This window comes from Pygoscelis adeliae, unplaced genomic scaffold, assembly GCF_000699105.1.
Source record: "Pygoscelis adeliae isolate BGI_AS28 unplaced genomic scaffold, ASM69910v1 Scaffold63, whole genome shotgun sequence".
Lineage (NCBI taxonomy): Eukaryota > Metazoa > Chordata > Aves > Sphenisciformes > Spheniscidae > Pygoscelis > Pygoscelis adeliae.
This window is the reverse complement of record NW_008824414.1, coordinates 4,639,494-4,661,203: the sequence shown is the minus strand read 5'-3', so window position 1 is coordinate 4,661,203 and position 21,710 is coordinate 4,639,494. Positions and strand designations below refer to the sequence as shown.

General features: G+C 34.5%; 1 protein-coding gene across 1 annotated transcript in view; it reads right to left on the bottom strand.

Moving 5' to 3' along the window:
• Positions 1-21,710, bottom strand: part of FTO (fat mass and obesity associated) — a 70,260-nt gene that overhangs the window by 43,066 nt on the left and 5,484 nt on the right. Inside the window, exons 3-6 of the mRNA XM_009320848.1 lie at positions 19,896-20,556; positions 11,722-11,865; positions 2,304-2,383; positions 349-492 (exon numbers count right to left, since the gene is read on the bottom strand). Coding sequence (XP_009319123.1) covers positions 349-492; positions 2,304-2,383; positions 11,722-11,865; positions 19,896-20,556 — 1,029 coding nt within the window. The remainder of the gene's footprint in view (positions 1-348; positions 493-2,303; positions 2,384-11,721; positions 11,866-19,895; positions 20,557-21,710) is intronic.

Genomic DNA, 21,710 nt, shown 5'->3' with positions numbered 1-21,710 from the left:
CTTCCCTCTAATTTTTTTTTCTCTCTCCCTTTTTGTTAGAGAAGTGCTAGAGTAGTTTGGTTTGTCCACCACACTATCAGATTTGGCGTAATCTTACTGAAACTACTCTTCTATTCTACCAGCAGAGGGATCTTAAGAAGGAAAAATGAAAACTTCATGGGAATGAAAAAATCAATCCAAGTTAATTCCAGTTAGTGTACCCAAGTAAAAAAGTCGTAAAAAACACATTTTAAAACTTATACAGACCAAAGCCTTGTGAGCAGCTGAACACACTTAATTGCCATTAACTCCACGAGCAGACTGCACCTCAGAATCTGGCTGAAATATTTTCAGTGCAGATCATCTCACCTCATTATGGATTTCTTCTACTTGCTTAACAACTGCAGTTTCCAGTGATTTCAAAGATAAAGCCATTGAATCAGAATCAGTCTGTAAATTCTGGAGTGCCAGTTCACATTGTCCAAATATGTATTCCAATGTTCCTCTTGAACACTATAAAGATACAATAAAAAATTTATATATAGCCACTTCAGAACGTATGTATTTCTCAAATATACTGAACTATTTGCTTCTGAACTAACCAAAGTGAAGGACCAGAAGGGATGTATTTCTGTAACTTTATTTCATGATCTTTTAAACAAAAGCATAATGCCTCCTGGATTGTCTATATAGTTATTGATATAAATTATGCCAAAGTCTAAGCAATCAGACATCTAGCCAACCAGTAGAGCATAGATTGAAAGGAGAAAGAAAATAATTCCTTTTAAATTTACTTTAAAAATATGGCGTACAAAAACATGGCCATACTTTCCATTGCTTCCGGGCCAGTTTTTGACAGTATTTCAGAATCAGTTGTATGTGCCGAGTTGTATGGGCTCCCAGTAACACTAAAATGGAGTTCCATATCCAGCCTGAGAGAGCTGTTTGCTTACAAGCTATAGAGAATATGAACAAAACAAATTTGCACTTCCACTCCTTTTATTTTGTTTTCATTATCCTTCAAAATGAGAAGGAAATCTGTAAAAATCCTTTTGAAACAAAAGAAAGAAGACAACTACATCTTTTAATTATTTTCAATTAAATATCTGTACCTTCAGTTAAATTTCCAAGAATAATCTTGAATAAGGTCTCATATTCTTTGTAAAAAAAATTTCCATACTATATAACTTGAAGTCACAACAGTTTACAAAAACAAAGCATAATCGCTTAATAGAGAAGCTTTTCATACTGTGAAAATAAGTGCATTTTCCTGCAAAAGTAATAGACAGGAGCAGTAGGTCAGAGCACTCTTAAAATGACAGATGAAAATACAGAATTATTTGTTTTAAAATGTACCGTGTACTTTATGTCAAATCCCAGTTCAAGCAAGCAGAGTATATATTTGTTTGGGAAATAAAGGCACTTTTTTTTATATTACAACGTATATCTATGTATATGTGCATGTTTAGTGCTATTGCTTTATTTCCATTCCAGCACAAATTAGGAAGAGTAATGAGGAAAAAAAGAAGTATATGGATACATGCATCTCTCTTGCTGCAATAGTGGTATATATTGCCTTAATGAAAGAAGAAAGTGGTAATTGTTATTTTTTAAAATATCTTTTTACAATACAGTCTATTTTTATTTTTTCTGTGTGCTTTCCCATCAGAACGCTACATAAACAAAACTAGTGATAACACCATGGAAAGGAATAGGGAGGAGAGGTCTAGTAAAAAATAAATAAATAAATAAATAAATAAAAGGTGTCTTAGCACTTGAGACAATCAGGCTGAAGCCTTGTTATCGCAGAATGACTCTGAGACGAGGGACTCTGTATCACTTTTCTGCCTCTTCAATCCTCAGATGCAGAGAAGGATCTAATTTAAAGCATCCTCATGACTGCTCTGAGTTGTTCTGACCTCCTAAAGGCCATTTTTGCCAGTGGACACTGCTGACATGTTTTGAGTATTTCTACTTCATCATGAATATTGCCTTTCAACTAGAACACAGCAAAAAAGTTTTAAAACATTTCAGGTAAAAATACAGTTGTTTCGACATTTCATCAGTAATCCACGAGGTGTGGTGTAGCACATTCTTAATTCATATCTTATATGCCTAACTGTGAGATTAGGCAAACTACCAATACAGAAACAATCGTACCTCAATCCAAAAATAAACAAATAGCATTTGTTCAATAAAAACAGTCTGAGTCATAAGCATAACTGTGAACTACGGTTCTGGATAAGACAACATGATGCTTCATATACGGTACCAGAATACTAGTTTTACGAATGACCAAACAGCAAACCGTTTTTGATGCTTACATCTGCCACTCTGTGAGTTGAGCTGAATCGAGGTGAAAAACCAGCCAGAACACAGTGCTGATGTGTCATATTGAGATCATCTAGGGACAGATTAGAAAACCTTAAGTACAGGGAAAAAATTATACTTAATAAAACTTATTCTGGCTGAATATGAATTAAAAGACACTACATTAAACATTTCAAGAAAAAAATAGAGAACTCAGTCAGATAGTACTACCTTCATAGAGCTGTACTGTTTAGCAGAGCATGATAACTATTCACTGTCCTAGTGTCACAAAGATCCTACTCATAGTAGTTTTCTCCCAATTTATACAGTTTAGAAGTTGCGTTTTCCCACCCCTTATGGGAAAACTTCAACTAAACAAACTAATTATTTCAAAGTTGAGGATCACTATAAACAACAGACTACTCAGAAATTACAATCTCTTTCCTCAAAAATCACTGAACAGTACTGACATTTCTTGAAAAAAGAAACAAAGAAAGAGAAAGAAGAAAGTCAAAGACATATTATTTCATCTTTTTATCTGAAACTCTCCCTTTAGCTCAGAGCCAAGAAACTGGGAACCCAGAAAGCACAGTCTGCTCAAACACCTGACTCCAAAGCATTTCATTTGTGACTTTCTTGTAGACTGCCAGAGGGCTATCATGGACTTGAGTTCACAAACTGGCAAACAAACCCCACAAACCTCTGTAGATGGAATCTACTTGGTTGCTATCAGAGTTTCATCAAAATTATCATAACTGAAGAACGTTTGAATTCTGACAAATTAGCACTTTTTAGAGGAAATGTTTTCCTCTGGAAAAGTTCAGACTAAATCTAGTAACACCACCCACTGTTATGCTGAAAACCATTCATGAAGTGCTTTCAATTCAAACAGCTTTGGTGTTAAAATTACGCTGCCCTCTCAACCTTAACAAGACATTCAAGAAAATCTATCAAAAATCTCTGTAAAAATCACTCCTGGGTTATAGTTTTGTAAATTAGTAGAAAGAGATTAAAAAAACCAACATACAAAACCAGGTGACCTGAAGTGTCACCAAGCAAAAAACAGTCAGTCATAGATAAAATTAGAAGAGAACAGGAATAGAGACCTGCAAGATGCTAGTTAACTTAGAGTCTGTATTTTCAACAGTATCTATTCTTTCAGGGAATTTAGCTTCAGTCATCTTAATACAGCATGATGGGAAATTATCAAGCTTCATCCTTCCATCACATAAATATAATTTCTCTTTAAGAGATCAATATTTGCACACATGAAATCTGATATCCCAAATTCCAAATACTAATTTTTGAAAACATGCTTCTGACCATAATGACAGACTATCAGACTGAAAAGAACACTGTGTGTGAGGTTTAATGGTATTCTCTTTATTACTGAAAAAAAAAAAGTTCTAAAATTTTACTTTACCTTGCAACAAGTCTGAAACTTTAAAACTGAGAAAAGTCTAACAAATATGAATTCAGAAAAATGACTGAATTTATCCTAGTTGTAAGAACAGTGTCTTCTTTTTATGAATTTTATAAGCATAAAATACCCAAGTCATACCCAAGACAGCAGATAGCATCACAAACTTGAAAAAAATTAAAATAAAAAAATCAGAGAAACAATTTATATAAGGAATAGGCAGACAAGTGTTATGAAACAGGATTGAATTCCCACTGAGAAAGTTTAGATGGGAGCTTATTTTCTATTTGCATGAGGTTTGCAGATAGGTGAAGTTGAAAAGCTTGAAAAAACGCTCCAAAGCAAACAAAAAGAACACAGGAAAAAGCGATTTCCTACATAAACATATGAGGGTTAAATTGCATACAGCCAAGTCTTGCAAGGGCCACAGAACAATGTTATCTCTGGACATTGCAATATTTAAATACCACAATCACTTTCAAGAAGAATTGCGACAGAAAACAAACCTAATCACTTCTACTACCCCATTCAGTGCCCATTCATTGTGGTGTGTTTTATGTAGCAAACACAACATTAAAAGTATTACATTTTGATTTGCACCTTTATTCAAACCCTTCACAAATCTTTCATTGTAGAGCTCCCCCTTGAAATTGCTTCCAACTGTCTCTAATCCTTTATGACTCTTAGGAAGAAGCCTGTAATTTTAATTTAAGAGTTTATAATTCATCTAAAACTGTAATTGTACAAAAATAGTTGAAGCTTCATGGATTGCATGTCTCAAAGGATATTTGAAAAATACATTCTAGGTCTTAAAAGATTACAGTAAAGATTTGCTTTTCTTTTTCTTCTAAAAATATATTAATTGAAAAGAAAAAGCACTCTTTGTTAAATTGTCCATTTGGCAGCAAAAGCTTTTATTCAGATACAGAACACTACATCCAGATTACTATTTTGGTTTTAGAGCCAAACCAAAGCTGTTACCTTCCTTGGACACCCATGTCAAAACTACCATAGTCTTGTGGTTTTAGGTAAAGTACAATACATACGGAGTTAACATCAGTTTTATGTGACTAAACACTGATCGGCGAGGTTTGGAAAACCAAAACACAGCCTCTCCAGTATTATGCATCCCATAAAATACACGCATGTAAAAGTAGGACTATACGTATCAGTCCTGCTTTGGAAAACTGCATGCAGGCAAGTTATTTGTCACAGTTCTCCTGAATTTGTGGTGAGGTAAGAGCAAACATGGTGTCTCTTCTGCCACAAAACAGTGGGCCCTTGCCACAAATTCAGGACATCTCATTTCAATACCTATTACAAAAACAAAACCTCACAAAACTTATGTGAACTGTATAACGCTTCTGTATACGAGAAGTGACTTTTTGTTTTAAATCACCACTAACGCCAACATAGCAACGTATTTAGTACAGTTTCAAGAACTGTCACACAATCCCTTCCTCTTAAAACAGTCTTGCCTTCCATACGGATGCTTACAAGATGCATATGCCAATTAACTAACTGCTAGGTAAGAAAGAAGTTTTGAGAATTGGACGGCAATTTTGTGTTTACATGACTGTTCCTCTCCTAAAGCTTTCCCATGTCTATGAAAAATGCTGTCACTTGCACAGACTATTTTTCTGAAGTCTAATCAGGCTTTTTGCTTGTTTATAAATTTTAAAACACCACAATTTATCCAAATTTAAAATAGTAATTCTAGAAAACAATCAAGAAAAACTAATGAAGTCCAATACATGCTACAGTGCTATCCTGACCAAAGAGAATTTTCTCAATCAAAGCCTAATCACACACACTAAAGCTACTCATATTCACCTGTATTAACAGGATACCATTGTGCCACCAGTTGCTGTGCAAATGTGGACGATTACTTGCACTTCAGACAGCATAATGCCTAAATCAGTTTCCCCAAACTACTGACAATATTGTAAAGGGCTTGTTTGCATTCAAAGGAAGACAACTTGGTTGGTAACAGACACTTGGTGATTGAATGCTGGAAAAAAACCCTTCATTTTTCTGTCTGAGGTGGAGCACCTAAAAAACAAGGAGACTATTTCCTGCATACATGTATATGGCAAAATCCGTATTTCTTTTAAATGGATTGTTTTATTCTTTTATTTCTACTACTTTCTGCCTGCCACTTCCCAATGAATCATCTGCCACCTTACAGCCAGATCCCATTATAGGGCTACTATAGCTGAGGCAAGATTTATTAAAAGAAATTAATCACATGTATGATTGTGTACAGGTGGCCAAAGCCACGCTGGAACACAAAGTTATCAACTTGAAGTCTGTTTAAATAATTTGGAGGTCAGATTTTGACTTTACAGATGAAGTACTAAGAAGTTATAAGAATGTTTAGCAGATGATCTGATTAGTTGCAAATGCATACAATTATTTGACACAGAATCTCCAGCTACAGAAACTTCAGATAACACACTTTGCGTAAACCACAGTTACAAAATGGAGTTTTTATTTAATACAGAACCCTGTCCCTCACATCCGCAGGAAGAAAAAAAAAAAACCAAAAACAAACCCCAAACAACACAAAACCATCTAAGGTACCTGGTGCTTTAATACATTTATCCATGCAAGGCCTCTGTAAATTTGGTAACTGACACAGAAAAACCTAAGGGTAAGGAGAGGTTAAGGCACCTGCCAAAGTGCATGGAAATTCTGCGAGAGAAGCAGGCTTACAGATCCTTAAACTAATGCTATTGTTTTAACACCTGACCACCGTTCTACTATCAGATGTAGACTATTATTCTCTGTGTGGACCCCTTATCAGACAAGCTGTTCAGTGATTTCCTACTATTTACAGACAGCAGATACATTTTGGAATTTGGATGCTGCATATTCTATTTTAAATTGTGGGAGCAAGTTCACGTTCATCACACAGGATCTTTCTGTCCCTCCCCTGTACAGACTTCTGCCATCCTGTTCTTTTCTCAAATACATCCCTCCCAGCACAGAATCTCAGCGTGGTCCTCTCCACTGCTTGAAACTACCGCCAGTTCCTCTCTTTTCTCTCTGATCCTGTTCTTCTCCGTCCCTGTCCCTGCTCTCTCCACCCCTCACTGTATGCTTTCTTCTAGACAGCTGAATTACCTGGGCAGCAACAGCAGAAACTGTGCTTGTACAGCCTTTGTCAAAAGAACTGACTAATAGATATGTGTATGTATATACACTTAACTAATGTATGTATACTTAACTAATTCTCCTACTTAACTAATTATCAGAGCACCAGTGATGTGAGGAACCAAAGCACTCGGAGAGAAACAATGACCCGTGTCACTGCAGACTATTAAGACATAACAAACACAAGGTAGAAAGAAAGGAAATGAATTCTTAACCATTCCTTACTGAAAGGAGTAGGGACTAAAGGCCCAGAATTTATTACTTCAACTAAAGGCCCAGAACTTATTACTTCTAGGTAAAGTACTTCCCAAGAAAACACAAACCACAATGGAAAATGCTCTCAATTACCAACAGGGGTTTGTATCATCTTTTCTATCTTCTTTCAAGTGTTCTCCCTGAACTTTTTAGACAGTTGTCTTTTTGTCATCTATTTCATGAAGCAGATAAAAGGTACAGTGGGGTTTAAAGCACTGGCAAAAGCTTTGATATTCTAAACATCACAAATATCTACAAACAAAAGTGAAATGGACTTGTGCTATTAGTTTTCTTAACTACCATAAACAAATAAAGAATTTTCTTTTTAACCATATTACAGTGCAATTTTCAAAAGCACTAAAATGCTTTTCCACCATTTCCAATTCTACTTGTATCCAGCTGCACACAATACTTCAACAGGAAAAAACCTAACCAACCTAATTTTACTCTAGGTACGTCAACAAAAAACAGCAGGAAGGTATGTGTCCTTCCCCAAGAAATTATGGGTCAATGGAATACTATGTTCATAACAGAAAGCTAGAGGGATGATCTGTCCCTAATTAAGAAATATTTTTAGTTTTTAAACAAGAAAAGTGTGCACAAGCAAAACACAGAATGAATTAAAAGGCTGAACTATAAAAAAAAATGTCTGGGATTTGCCAAACTTCATGATCAAAGTTCGGTAACAACAAATACGCTTCTGGGGTTCGAAGTCTTAATAATCAAGGAATATAGCTTTTGGATTAAATGTGGACTCAAGGGAGAAAAAAAAAAAAAGGTTAAAAAACTCCGACACATTCAAGATGCTAGAGAGCAAAGAGGGTTCAAGTTAGTTTGTGGAAATAGAAGCAGATTAAATATCTAGAAATACTTTAATGAGCCATACATACATGTGGAAGTGTTTCCATTAAATACTTATCTTGAACCACAAGCCAACCTCTGCAATGTGTGCACCCTACTTCTGGTTGGTTATGAAAATAATTTTTTAATGCTTCTTGAACTATAATTTGCTGGGGGTGGGGAGGGGTATAAGATTCCAAGTTCATCTTCATGCTGTTTTAAAACCCTAACCTTCAAGCAAGAGCTTGATCTATGGGAAACAGCTGCAGAAAAGTAAATCTCCCTTTGAAAAACTCCAGAATGTATTTTTGTTAAGTATGTTTTGAAGTCATGGTAGGAAAATTAGTGAAAATTGTAAATCTGCTTGCAAATCTGGTCGTGTCTAACTCAAAGATTAGGGGAAAGATTCCAATTTAATAGTAAGACCATGACAACCCTAGTTAAGCATGCTCTAGGACAGAGCAGATGGGGCCCTTTGCTCACCTCCACGCGTTTTGGATTTATTGCATGCACCCAACACGTTTCATATTAGACACTCCTTGACCGTGTACTTGAGACAGCAGGGTTCAGTATGCACTTCCTCTGCAGACCAATATATTATTCTAAATTGAGCTAAAGTGTTTCCGTTTCATGAGTGATATAAAGTTCAGATTTGAGTTTTTAGGCAGCAGATTCGCAGTCATTCCCCAGATCTTTTTTCTTCATATTAGGAAATGTAAGTCTTAAAAAAAAAAAAAATTGTCTTACTGAAAGTAATTTTCAATTTTGTTTGGTTTTGTTTAAACAAAATACATTCATATTATTGTAATAGCTTACTTGAAGGATGGATTTGATCACCTAATGTTTAGTACTAACATCCATTTAAATTATGGCTTATGATTTCATCTGAAGAGGACTGCTGAGAATGCAGGTGTAAGTTTATATTTTAAGACTGCATTTTACTCAAATTCTACCCGGAATAACAAACAACATTTTATAGAGCCAATGAAGAGAATAACATAAACATTACTAAATGTCTACTAGAAATGCTAAAAAACACTCCCAATCTTTTTGTTATTTTGATATACCCATTGATCAGGATTTACAAGTTACTGTAATTGCACATTACTGTTAGAAATACTAAGTTACCACATTTTCATATCTAAGATTTGTGTGTACAGTATCAGGAAATAGTTGGGGTATTACAGGTACAGGAATTGATAGGCCCTGACTTTTTTTAATTATAAGCAACATACTGAATTCGACATTTCAGTATTTTACATCATTCATATAAAGCAGTAAGCACCATACCATTTCAACAATTGGAAGAACAGACCTACAGAGTTGCTAAGTTTTTGCTAGAATTGGGTGAGTCAATAGTAGTCAGAAATAGTACACAGTCCTATCAATCAGTCCCTGTACATCAACAGCTATATCTTAACGTTATATTTTCTAGATGCCTTGTATACTGCTGTCACTGCTTTTAAAATAATGCCAGCAAGAAGACTCTGCTTACTGAAATGAGTTTCTAGAATGTATGATGTATAAAGGCACAAGATAAATGAATCTAAAATTGGCTTCTTTATTGTCAAGTTACTTTGTATACAAAGTTTTCATATTTTACCTTTTAGATGGCATCAAGATGCCTCCTCTTAAAGTCATTTAAAAAAAATCTGAACAGAAAAAAAATACACTAAAACTGTATACGTCAACTTATATTGTTTTTCACTTTAAGTGAAAATGATAAAAGGTAGTTCTACTGTATGTAGAAACCTAATAAAAAGGGCCAGTTTGAGAATACTCTCTCAGACTGTATAAAATAATAATTAAAGTAATTGAGAAAAAAAAATACAAAGGCTATAGAAATGCAGAAGAGTTTATCAAACACCTGGCATACAGAGCTCAAATCTGTAGCTCTGCACAAAGTATTAATAAGAATGTGATTCACACATCATCTTCAAAAGAATGTTTAATACATCCTTTGTTTCCATCTAAACATGATCATGATGTTATGTGTTAAATAAACTGACTTTCTGACCCACCCTTCATATAGCATCACCGATAATACTTTAGTTACTGTATATAAATTCCATCAGGGAATAAAAAATGTCCTCATGATCTGGTCAACTACAATCTACAGTATTTTGCAATAAAAACACTGAAGTTAGACCCCTTCTTTTATTACTTGTCTTCTGAATCTGTTGCCTGGCAAAGCTGTGTATACACAAACTTTCCAGTCAGGAAGGATTAGATAAGAAGTTTACTTGGTGCCCGAACTGCTATTGCACAAAAATGGATTAGTAATTTCTTTCTAGGAATGTTTAGCTGCCACTTAAACTTCACTTCCATATAAGAAATGTCTCAGTTTCCCTCCAGGCTGCTACTCTATATCCTTAAAAATACAGAAAAGGGATGCGCATCCACACCACTGTGCCAAAGGATCTCACATCTTAACACTTGTTCTGTTCATGTCTAAATATACTTGAGAGCACAAGACAGTCCAGTTCTTTTACACAAGATACTTCATTGATGGCAGTGCACAGGATTTGATGAGGTAACTAAGAACAAGGAATGGTATATGTTTTTTAAGATTGCCCACAAATATATTGCTTGTAGTAAGTAAACTGTTTTCACGTTTGTTGGAAGATAAAAAGCGACAGGTAAAAGTGAAAAGACTGCTCAGCCCAACAAGATGGCAGCGTGACAGGTCATTCTAGGGACGTTCCGTGGTGTCTACCTTCCAAGTCACAAAAACAAAAACAGGGAACACTGCAAGTGCTCTCACTCTTCGACGATATCTGTCAAGCCAAGTCACTAAACAGGCAAACATGGTGATGTCAGAAGCATTGTTCATGTTTTGAGTTGTCTGATTTATAACTAAATTTGTTTAAAAAAAAAAAAAGTAACTAAGAGAAACACAAGCCAAAAGAGAAAGCAACAGATTTTGTATCAACAAACCTTAGCCCCAGTTCTTGCCTCGTTTCTTTCAATGGAAAAACCTTAGTGTGTGAGCTCAGCTGCTCAAGTAAATTAACTCAATTTAATTTTCTTTTTTTAATCCTCTACACTTGAGACATTGAGACTCACTCTTGGAGTGTGACAGCTCTGTTCATTATGATCTTAGTATAACCCGACTACTAGAAAATAGTATGTTTGAATATACACATGGAAAAGTGTAGCAGAAGAGAAGTGTCATGTCTAAAACTGGTGACCAATAAAACATCCACAGACTGGCATAATGGTTGAAACGTCAAGAACCACGGTATCAGAAAACTTTAAGACTGCTACAGTCACAGCTTACATAATACGTAGCCACTCTATAAGCCAAACTCAAGAACAGGAATTTTTTTTGTTGAACATAACAGACGAGATGCTCACAGTTACTCAGTAAAACTGCATTAAGAAGAGAAAAAGGAATCAGCATCTACAAATACAAGGGTGGGACAGATACAGCTCAACTTCTCACAAGATCTGGGGACATTCTGCTTATGGCCTGAAGCCTGACTTGGACTAGCAATTCTGACTGCACAACAGACAGGAAAGGCTCAAAAAGAATATTTCCTTTCTTAGCTGTGAAGTGAAAGAAACGTTAGGAAAAAAAAGTTCTCCAAAATACACTGGAAGCAGGCAGGGTAGGAGGAATTTATTATATACTCTAGCCAGATCCCATGTCTTTCTAAATAAGGAAAGTCCTAACTGAAAGGAAGGTATGATAATCTATATTAAGTGTCATTTTCTCTGTTTTCAACAGAAAGTTCATCTTCTTAGCCCTTGAAAATTACCAAGCATCAAGTAGAAGTCTCCTTGGTGAAGTGGTATTGCTAATCCAGGTGTCTCTATGTCCCATGCTACTTTCAAGCCTACGTGCCAAACAGCTGGGTCTCTTCCCTTCAGTTTTTGTTCATTACTTTCTTCCATGGCTGAACCTTTAAAGAGAGGGAGGGAAAAACACCAAAGACGACAGACAAGGTGAGAACCGTAAAATACAAAACCTGGTCTAACAGTACAGACTTAATGATATCCCACATTGGTACAATCTTGACAGGCTTAAACTTTCTATAATCTCCATTTGGTATAATCACCATCTCCAAATTCAAAAGTATGTAATAGGTAAAGAAAGCCATATGAGACCAAGAATTTTTTGCAACCAACTTTACTAAGATGGAAACTTCATGTTAACTACAAAGTAAAGGCAAATCAAGGCAAAGTTTGTAACTGACTCAAGTTTTTCTGAAGTTCTCAAGTACATGTAATGGGAGTTTTAGTTCATCTTCACACTTTTTTTTTAACACATTACTAAAACTATAAGCATAGAAGAAAAAAGAAAAAATGCAGCAACACTGATATAAAAATAGATAATTTCTGAAAGAATTTCAAGTCATAAACTGCCAAAGCATTTTATGAACAATTTCATTTGTTTAAGTACTTGCAATTTCACCAAATCATAAACTGAGGCAAAGTAAGGTGAAATAATGGGCACAAAACACAATCTAGACCAACGAAGTTGAGTGAATCTCTGAATCATATCTGTCATTCTTTTCTCAAAATTATTAGTCAAACATGCTAGATGACATGTGCAAGAGCCAACGAAGCTTCAATACATTTGTTACAACATTTTTCTTATCATTAAGCAACATGATTGTGTTGAGCTTGGGGAAAAAATAATCCACTGCATAGAAATAGTATTTAGAGCTTAATCCCTCAGAATTATTTTCATAAGCTTACTTCACTGCAGTATAAATTGAAAGATACAATCAGCATTTATAACAAGGTATTTGGGAGCTATGGTATAACAGTTTTATGGCTAAAGTAACAGAACATTTTGACAGAGGGAGGAGAAGTTTTAATAAGCAGTTGGCACAGAACAGCAGTGAAGAGTTAGAAATCATCAGCTATGTAGCATGCCTAATTATTGCTTATAAGTTAGTAACTGTGTGTCCATTTCACTGTCCATTTCAAATGTGCTTTCATGTAATAATTTTTAAAGCTTTTGTCTTCATTTAATTATAGAATAAAAATACTAGAATAAAGATTTATAACTCTTATATGCACACATAAAAAGTGACCTTGAACTCACACTTTCAAAATATTCAAGTCATTCATCTCACATGGTTACTGCAATGTTTGGTTAGTTGGGAGTAGTCTTTAGTAATTAATAAATTGTCTTAATTTTCTAGGTCAATTAAATATTGCCTAAATTCAGTAAGCAGAGAGCCAAGACCTTTTAAAAAGCCAATCTGAGGTTCTTAGTTAAAACTCCTCCTGCAAAGTCAGTCCCCATATTCCCTCCCTCCACTGCTGCAGTTCTCATCCAGCTGAAGCTTTGGCTCAGGAGCAGCTCTAGGCCTTTCTATCAAGGAGCACACAAACGAGAAAACAAGAGCTAGCAAATACTCAGAAAAAATCAATACTAAAGTCTTCAAGGGGCTTTCATATTTTCTGCCCTGTTCAGATAAATCGTAACTTAATTTAAGAAAAATGTTTTCTGAAAACTGCAAATAGGATGGCTTTCAAGGCATTTTTAATGCAATACATCATGGATATTATAAAAAGAGGTAACCTTTCTGGGTTAACTCTCTCTGTTATGCTGCTTTCCCATTCACTTAGGCAGCAGCACTGTTCACAATATGGCACCAATAAAATATAGAACTACAATCAGAGACAGCAATTTCAATCAAAGTTTCCTGGGGTCTCCTCATAAATCCAGCACCTTTGGAATGTGCTCGTTAAAATGACTTATTTTTTGCAGTTTGATAAATTTTTTATTGCTTAAGTACAGAGTTCAAATGTAGCTCACAGTCTCCTTTTCTCTATATTCTCAATTACTGCACCTTATAATTATCAGCAGCAATTGAAACTGATTGCTCCTACCATGTTATTTTGGTAACAAATGGAAGCAAGCTGCTACTAGCTTTTAAATGCAACCTATTCTGAAAGTGAGAGCAAGAAAAAAAAATAGACACCTTAACATTTGCGGTATATCTCTAGGTAGCACTGACAAACTTTTACATAAAAAGAAGTTGTTATTAAATTCTGTATGTCACAGCTCAAACATGACTGAATGCTGTATATTCATTGATATAATTACAGTTCCCATTTAAGTGAAAACATTTGGATGCATCTAAACCATAGGTATTTGACAGTAAATCATGTGGATCTTGCGCATACACAGCATCTTAAGAACATGTATTTATTTTGGAGTAGACCATACAGAAATGGTCAAATGTAGCAGTATTTAATGGAAATATAGTAAAACTATCTGCAAATTTGAATTCTGTTCATTAAAGATTTCTAGAATTTGGCCTGCAAGAAACCTTTATGCTTGCATCCCAAATGAAATGGTGCAACCAGGTAACAAGCTTACCACAACGTAACAACAATACCTCACCAAAGCTGTAATTATGGTAGAACCATGAAAGAGAGAGTGTAGCTGCAGAAAACTGGCCACAACATTATGCTTCTAACTAGACAGCTCAAATTTCAGAGATGTTCCAGCTCTAAGACACGATCTTATCAGGTTTGGGTCATGCTTAGGTTCAGAACAACATGAAACTTGTTTTCCTGGACCTAGTTTGGTTACTGTTCCACAGCACAGAAAGTAAAAGTAGACTTGAAAAGTTCCTTTGCTACTCGGCACCAAAATCTTCAAGAGTTTGAGAGTTTTTTGACATTCTAAGACGTAAATGTTCTCTATTCAAGTCAAATTGTAATGCCAAACTATATCCTGAATGTAGTCTTAAATCAAACATGATTTCTTAGATGACGGAATCACTGCCAACACATTGCTAAAATCAAGCAGGACTGTAAACATCTACTTTGTCATTAAATCCAACTGATCATTGTTATACAGAAAAAAAGAATTATTATTTTACAGATTGATTGATTTTTTGGGCACGTGTTCAGCAATTAATGAAATATATACATTATTATTGTCTTCCATAGCAATTTATATATGTGATATGCAAGAAATGAGAAAAGCAGAGCATGCTTTGCTTTTCAGCAGCTGGTGGGAAAGAACGAGTATCTACCCAGTTATGTCTTCTACCTTATTACTGAAAAGCCATAGCATAAGAGGTTCATTAAACTGTACTAACATTTTAACTTATGCTTGCAACTGACATTCACAAAAACAAAAATCGGACGATTTGTCAACATTGTTCTTATCAATTCATATTTGGAATACTGTGTCCAAATATATCAAGAACATAAGCACTAAAATAAGAACAAAGAATATTCTGTCATCCCTTCATTCTTGAAGGAGCCACTTCATTTGATCAAATCAGTGAGAGCATGGTTAAAAAACCCAAAAAAACACAACAGTTAATTCAAATGATGAGTTCTTTTTAGAAAACAAGGATTTAAATCTATTATTATAAGCGTAATTGGATCATTAAAAATTTGTGATTCTCTCACCAAATAATTCCAACTGGCCAGAACCTACAAGTTACAGATGTGACCATTTCACTCACATATTCATTTCTTAAGATGTAATATATATTTTTCTACATACCATTTCTATTCTTTCAACAAGCAATATTTCTATTACGTTATTGACATTAGAAACGATTTAACGTAATTGTTCTCATCCTGTACAAACATCTACTCCATGACTTTTATCCATTATCCACAGAGGATTATTGGTCAACTACGAATTTAGATTGACTTCAATTCTGAACAACTTTTGTAGTTTCAGGATTACTTTTTTTTTAACCTAGTGAGGAAACAAACATCTGTAGTGAATCTCAAGTATTTTTATTTGCAATTACTGTAGAAATAAAATAGCAGTCATTAGATTTAGTGCTAGGATATTGCTTCTAACATTGCAGTGTGAAAAAATACAAACAGCATTTTACAAAAGAAACCAGCATAAAAGCTCCTTCAAAATCAGTCATTACTGCAACTGACGAAGTTTGTTAAACCTTTCAACATTACCTTGTCAGTGAACAGAGCCAGTTGTTTAGTACTTGAAGAGATTTATACAGCAAGTAGGCCTTACAGCAAGAAGACAAACAAGATACTGTAAAGAATCTAGAGAAAACCACTTATCTAACCTCAAACATAGTTTGTGTGAAATCCAGGTAAGAGAAAGATGGACACTTCCTGTGACTACATTATTTTCCATCTCCTTAAAGTTGGTAACTGAAACAAGGCTCTACTTCAAAAAACATCTTTAGAACCAACTAGTGCTCTGCTAAGCAATAAGACTTCCTACAAAACTTACAAAGACCTGAGGGAAAACTGCTCATTAGGAAATTTTCATTAATAAAATCTAATTTTTGAAAATGCCCTTATTCCACTAGTATTTGGATTGCAATTCACTTTTATAAATAGAGCAGGAAATAAAAATGGGTTATTAGCTTACTATATTAAAATCCTGAACAAGTTTTTACCTTAATGCTCTTATGTGATAGAATATTTGTAAGCTAATGTGTTATTAAAAATCCTAAATTGGTCAAAATTTGGAATTCCCGTTCCATGGTAAATTCTGAAAAGTAAATTAATTCCTAATAGTGTATTAGTGACAGTATAATTGAACACACCTTCTGTAATGTATTCAGTTCTGCATATGCACCATGACTACCACTCATGCACTTTCATGCAGTATGCACACTAAAATGAAATTTCCCTAATTTTTGTGAGGGTCTATTCTTATCACTTGATAACCTACTTTTAACCTAGCATAACGCAATGCATTTTATTTTAATGTAAATAAAAGCAAATACCATTCAGATGAGCATTAAGCAAAATATCTATCTTGGTTTGTTGTTAGAAATGAACCTCATCTGAAGTTTCTTTGAAACAGTTTGACACTGGAAACAAGAAAATAAACAGTGATACTAATTAAAATATCAGCTTGTTCCAGTATCTTTATGTTGGCTCTCGAATTTCTTTTCTGGCATATGAAAAACTGCTTCTACTCCAATTAATAAAGATCAAAGGTTTAAACATCAAATTTTCATTATGGCATCAAACACTGAACAAGTGAACAAGAAAATAAAGTTGTTTCAATTACAGTAGTATCTGTTTTAATACTATTTAATCAAATAAGTAGGTATCAAACAGCTAATGATATAAAAATGCAAATTAAAGTAAAAAGAAAACCATATAACCTGAGTTGTGCATCTCTAAACAGTCCGATAAACAGCTGCCATAATGCAGTAAGATCGCTTGACTCCTAGGGCTCCTGCTGTTCAAAATCTGAAAACCTGGGCATTCTGCATTTGTGGCAGAACAAATGATTCTGTGATAGTCTTTATACACTACAGTGACAATTCAATGCTAACTCAATACAAAATGAATTAATGGAGTATGTACTAATAAAAGATACTGGCGTAAAAAGCAAAGATATTTATGGAAAATGGGAAGAGGAGTCAAGATACGATTCTACAAAGATTTAGCAACAATCTTCAAAAAGATGTGGAGCTTCTTCATGCTTCACAGTTATGGCGAGCTTGATAAGAGATATAGTAAATACTGACAGTCTTTGTGAACCAATACATTGAAGTGATATGGAACTGGAAAGAATAATATTACAAGCACCGATAAGTTCATAACCACCAGCATTTGAAAGCTATAAACAGGAAATCAGAAAAGCAAAAAGACAATCTATTTCTCTAAAATCAAGTAGACTCATTACTCCTTTTGGATCCCTAGATACAAAACTTCAACACACACAAGTATTTACTGTCACTTTAATTACAATGCCATATTCATAAACTAGAAACAGGTTCCATTTCCTCCAATTTATTAATAAGTAGGCCAACTATAAATATGGCTTCATTTTAGGGATATACAATGACGACCGCAACCTGAATATAGACAGATGTGAGTGACTGTTTTCACATGAAGGTATACTACAGGACATTTCCTCATGATGCTCAGGAGCCATGGCAGGCACCTTAAATTCCCTCTAAAGTTCATTAAACCAACTTGAGCCATGCTCAAGAGCTATCAAGTGGAATTCAATCTTGTTCAGATTTAGATCTGACTTCATAAATCATTGTCTTCCCAAAGAAGTGTCTTTTACGCTATCTCCAGCTACACTGAGGTTTTAATATCGCCACCTCCTGCCAAGAGATTTTCCCCAATGTATAATCAAGTTTCAATTTGATCAAAAACTTTTGGAATCATTGCAAAAAACCAAAAATTTGAAGTAGTAATTTTTTTTTTTTTAAATGTAAATGATAGAATGATCAATTTATTCACTGGAAAGCTCTTAGCTTTTTTCAGCTTTCATGTCTATTTTTAAATCCTTCAGGAAAAAAAGATAAACTTTTAAGTGTATTTGTGAAAAAAAATCTTGTATGTGGCAAAAACATTAATGACATATAGATATAAAAATAACTTTTTGTCTAAATATATCAAATATTTCTTTCTACCCTCATCAATCAAATCTTGCACAGAATTTGCAGTGGTTTTAAAACAGCATGATATTTACCTAGCTTGCTGAACTTGAAGAAACAAAATCAAGTGACAAGTTATGAATAAACATAGCAGCTTTCTTTTTTGTTAATTTATAGCTCTCTGAACTTAAAGGGACTCATTTTTTCCCCTCCACAAGCAAGTTTTATGTTAAAGTAAAAAGTTTTTAAGCATATTACAATAAATCCTCACACACACTATGATTACTACAAGTTCATGCTTATGTTTCTTCAAATATTTTTTCACTAACATTTTAAGTTAGCTACAGTACAACTTAAAAAAAATACATTTACTGGACATAAAATATCAACATCTTTGCCAAGTAAGACAGAAAAAAAGTTCATGAACAAAATGACACTTCTACTGGTCAGGGAATCTCTTCTATTCAGTTTGCTAAGCCAGCTGATGTTTTATGTCCAGGAAAATGTAAATATGATGATTTCAGCTGCACGTTAAATAACAAAGTGACCCATAGTTTCAAAACTAATAACAAAACTAACAAGAGAATGCACATGAAAGTATAAGCTGTTATTTTTACATCATGGCCTTTAGCCAAAACCTACCGAAGTCAACGTGAATCCTTCTCATGTTTTGAAGCAAACATCAAAGGATTTTTAGAAGGATCAAAAATCAGTTGTGAATTATGAAACATAAGGGAGCATTTGCAAATTCAAATCAAGTGTCTAAATTCTAATCTTATGTTTGCAAAACTGGAAGCCATTAAAAGAAAAAATCAAGGCTTTGTTCAAAACTTTTTAGGAAAAAAATAAACAAAAATCTTCATGTCTGTTTTTAAACAAAGATAAAGATGGGAAAGGTACTTTAAACTAAAAATGAAATTATTTAATGACTCTTCAACTACCATTTTCCCCCTAATACTGCATTTAAATGGTTTTTAAATAACTAAAAGCCTGCAAATCCTGTCAGACAACAGGTCTTTTAACGGAAAACTTCCACCCCTCCCAACTACAGAAACGTTGGCAAGTCCTCCGCAAAACGTGCATTAGCACTACAGCATGCCTAGACAAAATGTATACACTTCCAAGTAAATATAGTAATACTTTTATACAAAACCAAACTAAAGTGATCTTCCCAAAGAAGGAAGAGCAGTAAAATCAGCATAAAGCAGAAGCAAGTCTGTATATGATAAACAACACAATAAAGATAGTAATCTCAACTACAATGAAACATTTTACAGGATAGAAAATATGCACATGCGTAACCTGAAATAGGTATTAGACAGATTTTGATCTCCTGGCTCTTAGTCAGGAAGTTAATAATACCAATTTTTAAATCTACTTAGAGAACGACTGATAAGCCAGCTGCAGTACACACAGATATATTTTGCACAGGTTTTAGTAGAAATAAAGATAGGGCTTAAATACAGAAAGTACTACAATGTATTCAGAAGCACGTGACAAAGCTAGACTAGCATGCAGGTGTGTTTATGTACATACACACAAGGAAACATAAAAGAGCTTCAGGGATTTAAGGTATTTGTATCACTAGTCAACTCATACCTCCCATTACTCACCTTCACAGCTATAACTGTACACAGCAACCGTTGACCTTTCAACCAGATTCTCGTCGTGGTGCCAACTCACTGCCATGTTCCCCATTCCAAAATAAGGTTCTTGTTTCAAGTACAGCATTTGTAGTGGATCCATATAATTTAATAAAGTCAAGTTATAAGATGTTCTGTTCTTCAGACTTATGTAGTCATCCTCTGGTACACAACTACTGCTTTGATCTTTTGAAACAGACCCTTTCTCCGTAAGAGAAGTAGCAAAATTTTGCTCCCTATCTATTACAGTAGTATCTTTAATTTCTTTGGTCTCAAAAAAATTTTGTCCTTGTAATGCCTTGACTGCTTCAATATGCAAGTAGTCATTAAGTCTGATTAATGCTTTACAAGCATTATGTATTTGAGGACTGCAATATTTTATATCATAACCTTCAGTAGGCCAAGGAACTGTAAATAATCTTGTGTTCAAGTACTTGTAAGTGCATCCCGGGTTTCCAATTAATATACGAGACACTGGGGTAACAAAATCTTTTCCTTTGATCCTTACAAGATCTTGAAAGAAACAATTGTGTTTTTGCAAGGTCAAAAAGCCTTCTTGTACCATTTGATGGAGCTCTTCAGGTACTGTATCAGATTTTCTGAAAATCAGCTTGGAATATTTAGTCTTCCACTAAAAAAAAGAAAACCCAAAACAAAAAAAAGCAAAAGAATTATTCTTTTTACAGGAACCAAAGTATTTCATATATTCAAGAACAGACGAGGCTAAGTTGGCAAGTTATCAAGCATGAGTCTAGAATATGGTGAAGAAATAGATGCCAGTATTTGTTACTTTATTTTCATATGCCAATATATGGCACAAACTGTGGATATGTACCAGTGGCCTGTAACCAGAGAGTTATCACCAGGGCAAAGCTCTAAATAAATAAATAAATCGGAGGATTCTGGCAGAAATCAATAGAACATATAAGCTCCACTGATGAATCTGTAGACAATGCTACCTTTAAGTATACAAACAATGGAATATCAAGCAGCAAAGTGACTCCTCTTTTTGCGATGGTTGCAAAGACCGTTCTGTCTCATTCTGATGTACAGAATTCTAGAGGGCTACATGATAATCTGATATAGTTTCATATTACAACAATTTTTAGGGCAAAAATAACAAAATGAAAATGTAAATTTTCAAAAAAGGCCAACATTCTGCTGTACTGCACCTCTATCTTCAAAGTAGTCCTTGACATACTGGTCCTTTCTATTTTCACATTCCTCAATGCATGCCAATTAGGTCTCCTATTTTATATAAAAAGTTCCCCTTTTAGATAAAAAAAAAAAATCCAAACTTATTTTCCTCCCCTTCTCCCCACCACAGGTATGAGCTGGAGTTCAGAATCCAGCAGTTTGTGGAGGCAACAACTCCCAGCAAGGTATGACGCTCCTAATCAGCAGTATCTTGCTTTGTATGCAAAATACTGCTGCCCACTCCAGGAAGGCTTGGATAATTTTATTTTGTTAATCTGGTTTTCTAAGGAAGTGAGTATCACGTAATCACACCTTTTATTGGTTGCCTGTAAATCTGCTTTAACTACTGCTGAGACTGTTTGGCAAACTGGACAAAGGCTAGAGAATAAGTTCTTAAATAGTTCCTATGTATTTCATTAAAATTAATAGATAAATAAAAGAAACAGATGCAAACTAGGGACCTTAGTAAGGGAAAGGCTGTAATGTGAGCCTATCAAGTGTCAATTAGCACATGTGAAGCTCCAAACGACTCACTACACCTACTTCCTTTTGTCCAGAAGTTAGTGATTAGTCTGGGGAAAAGGTAGA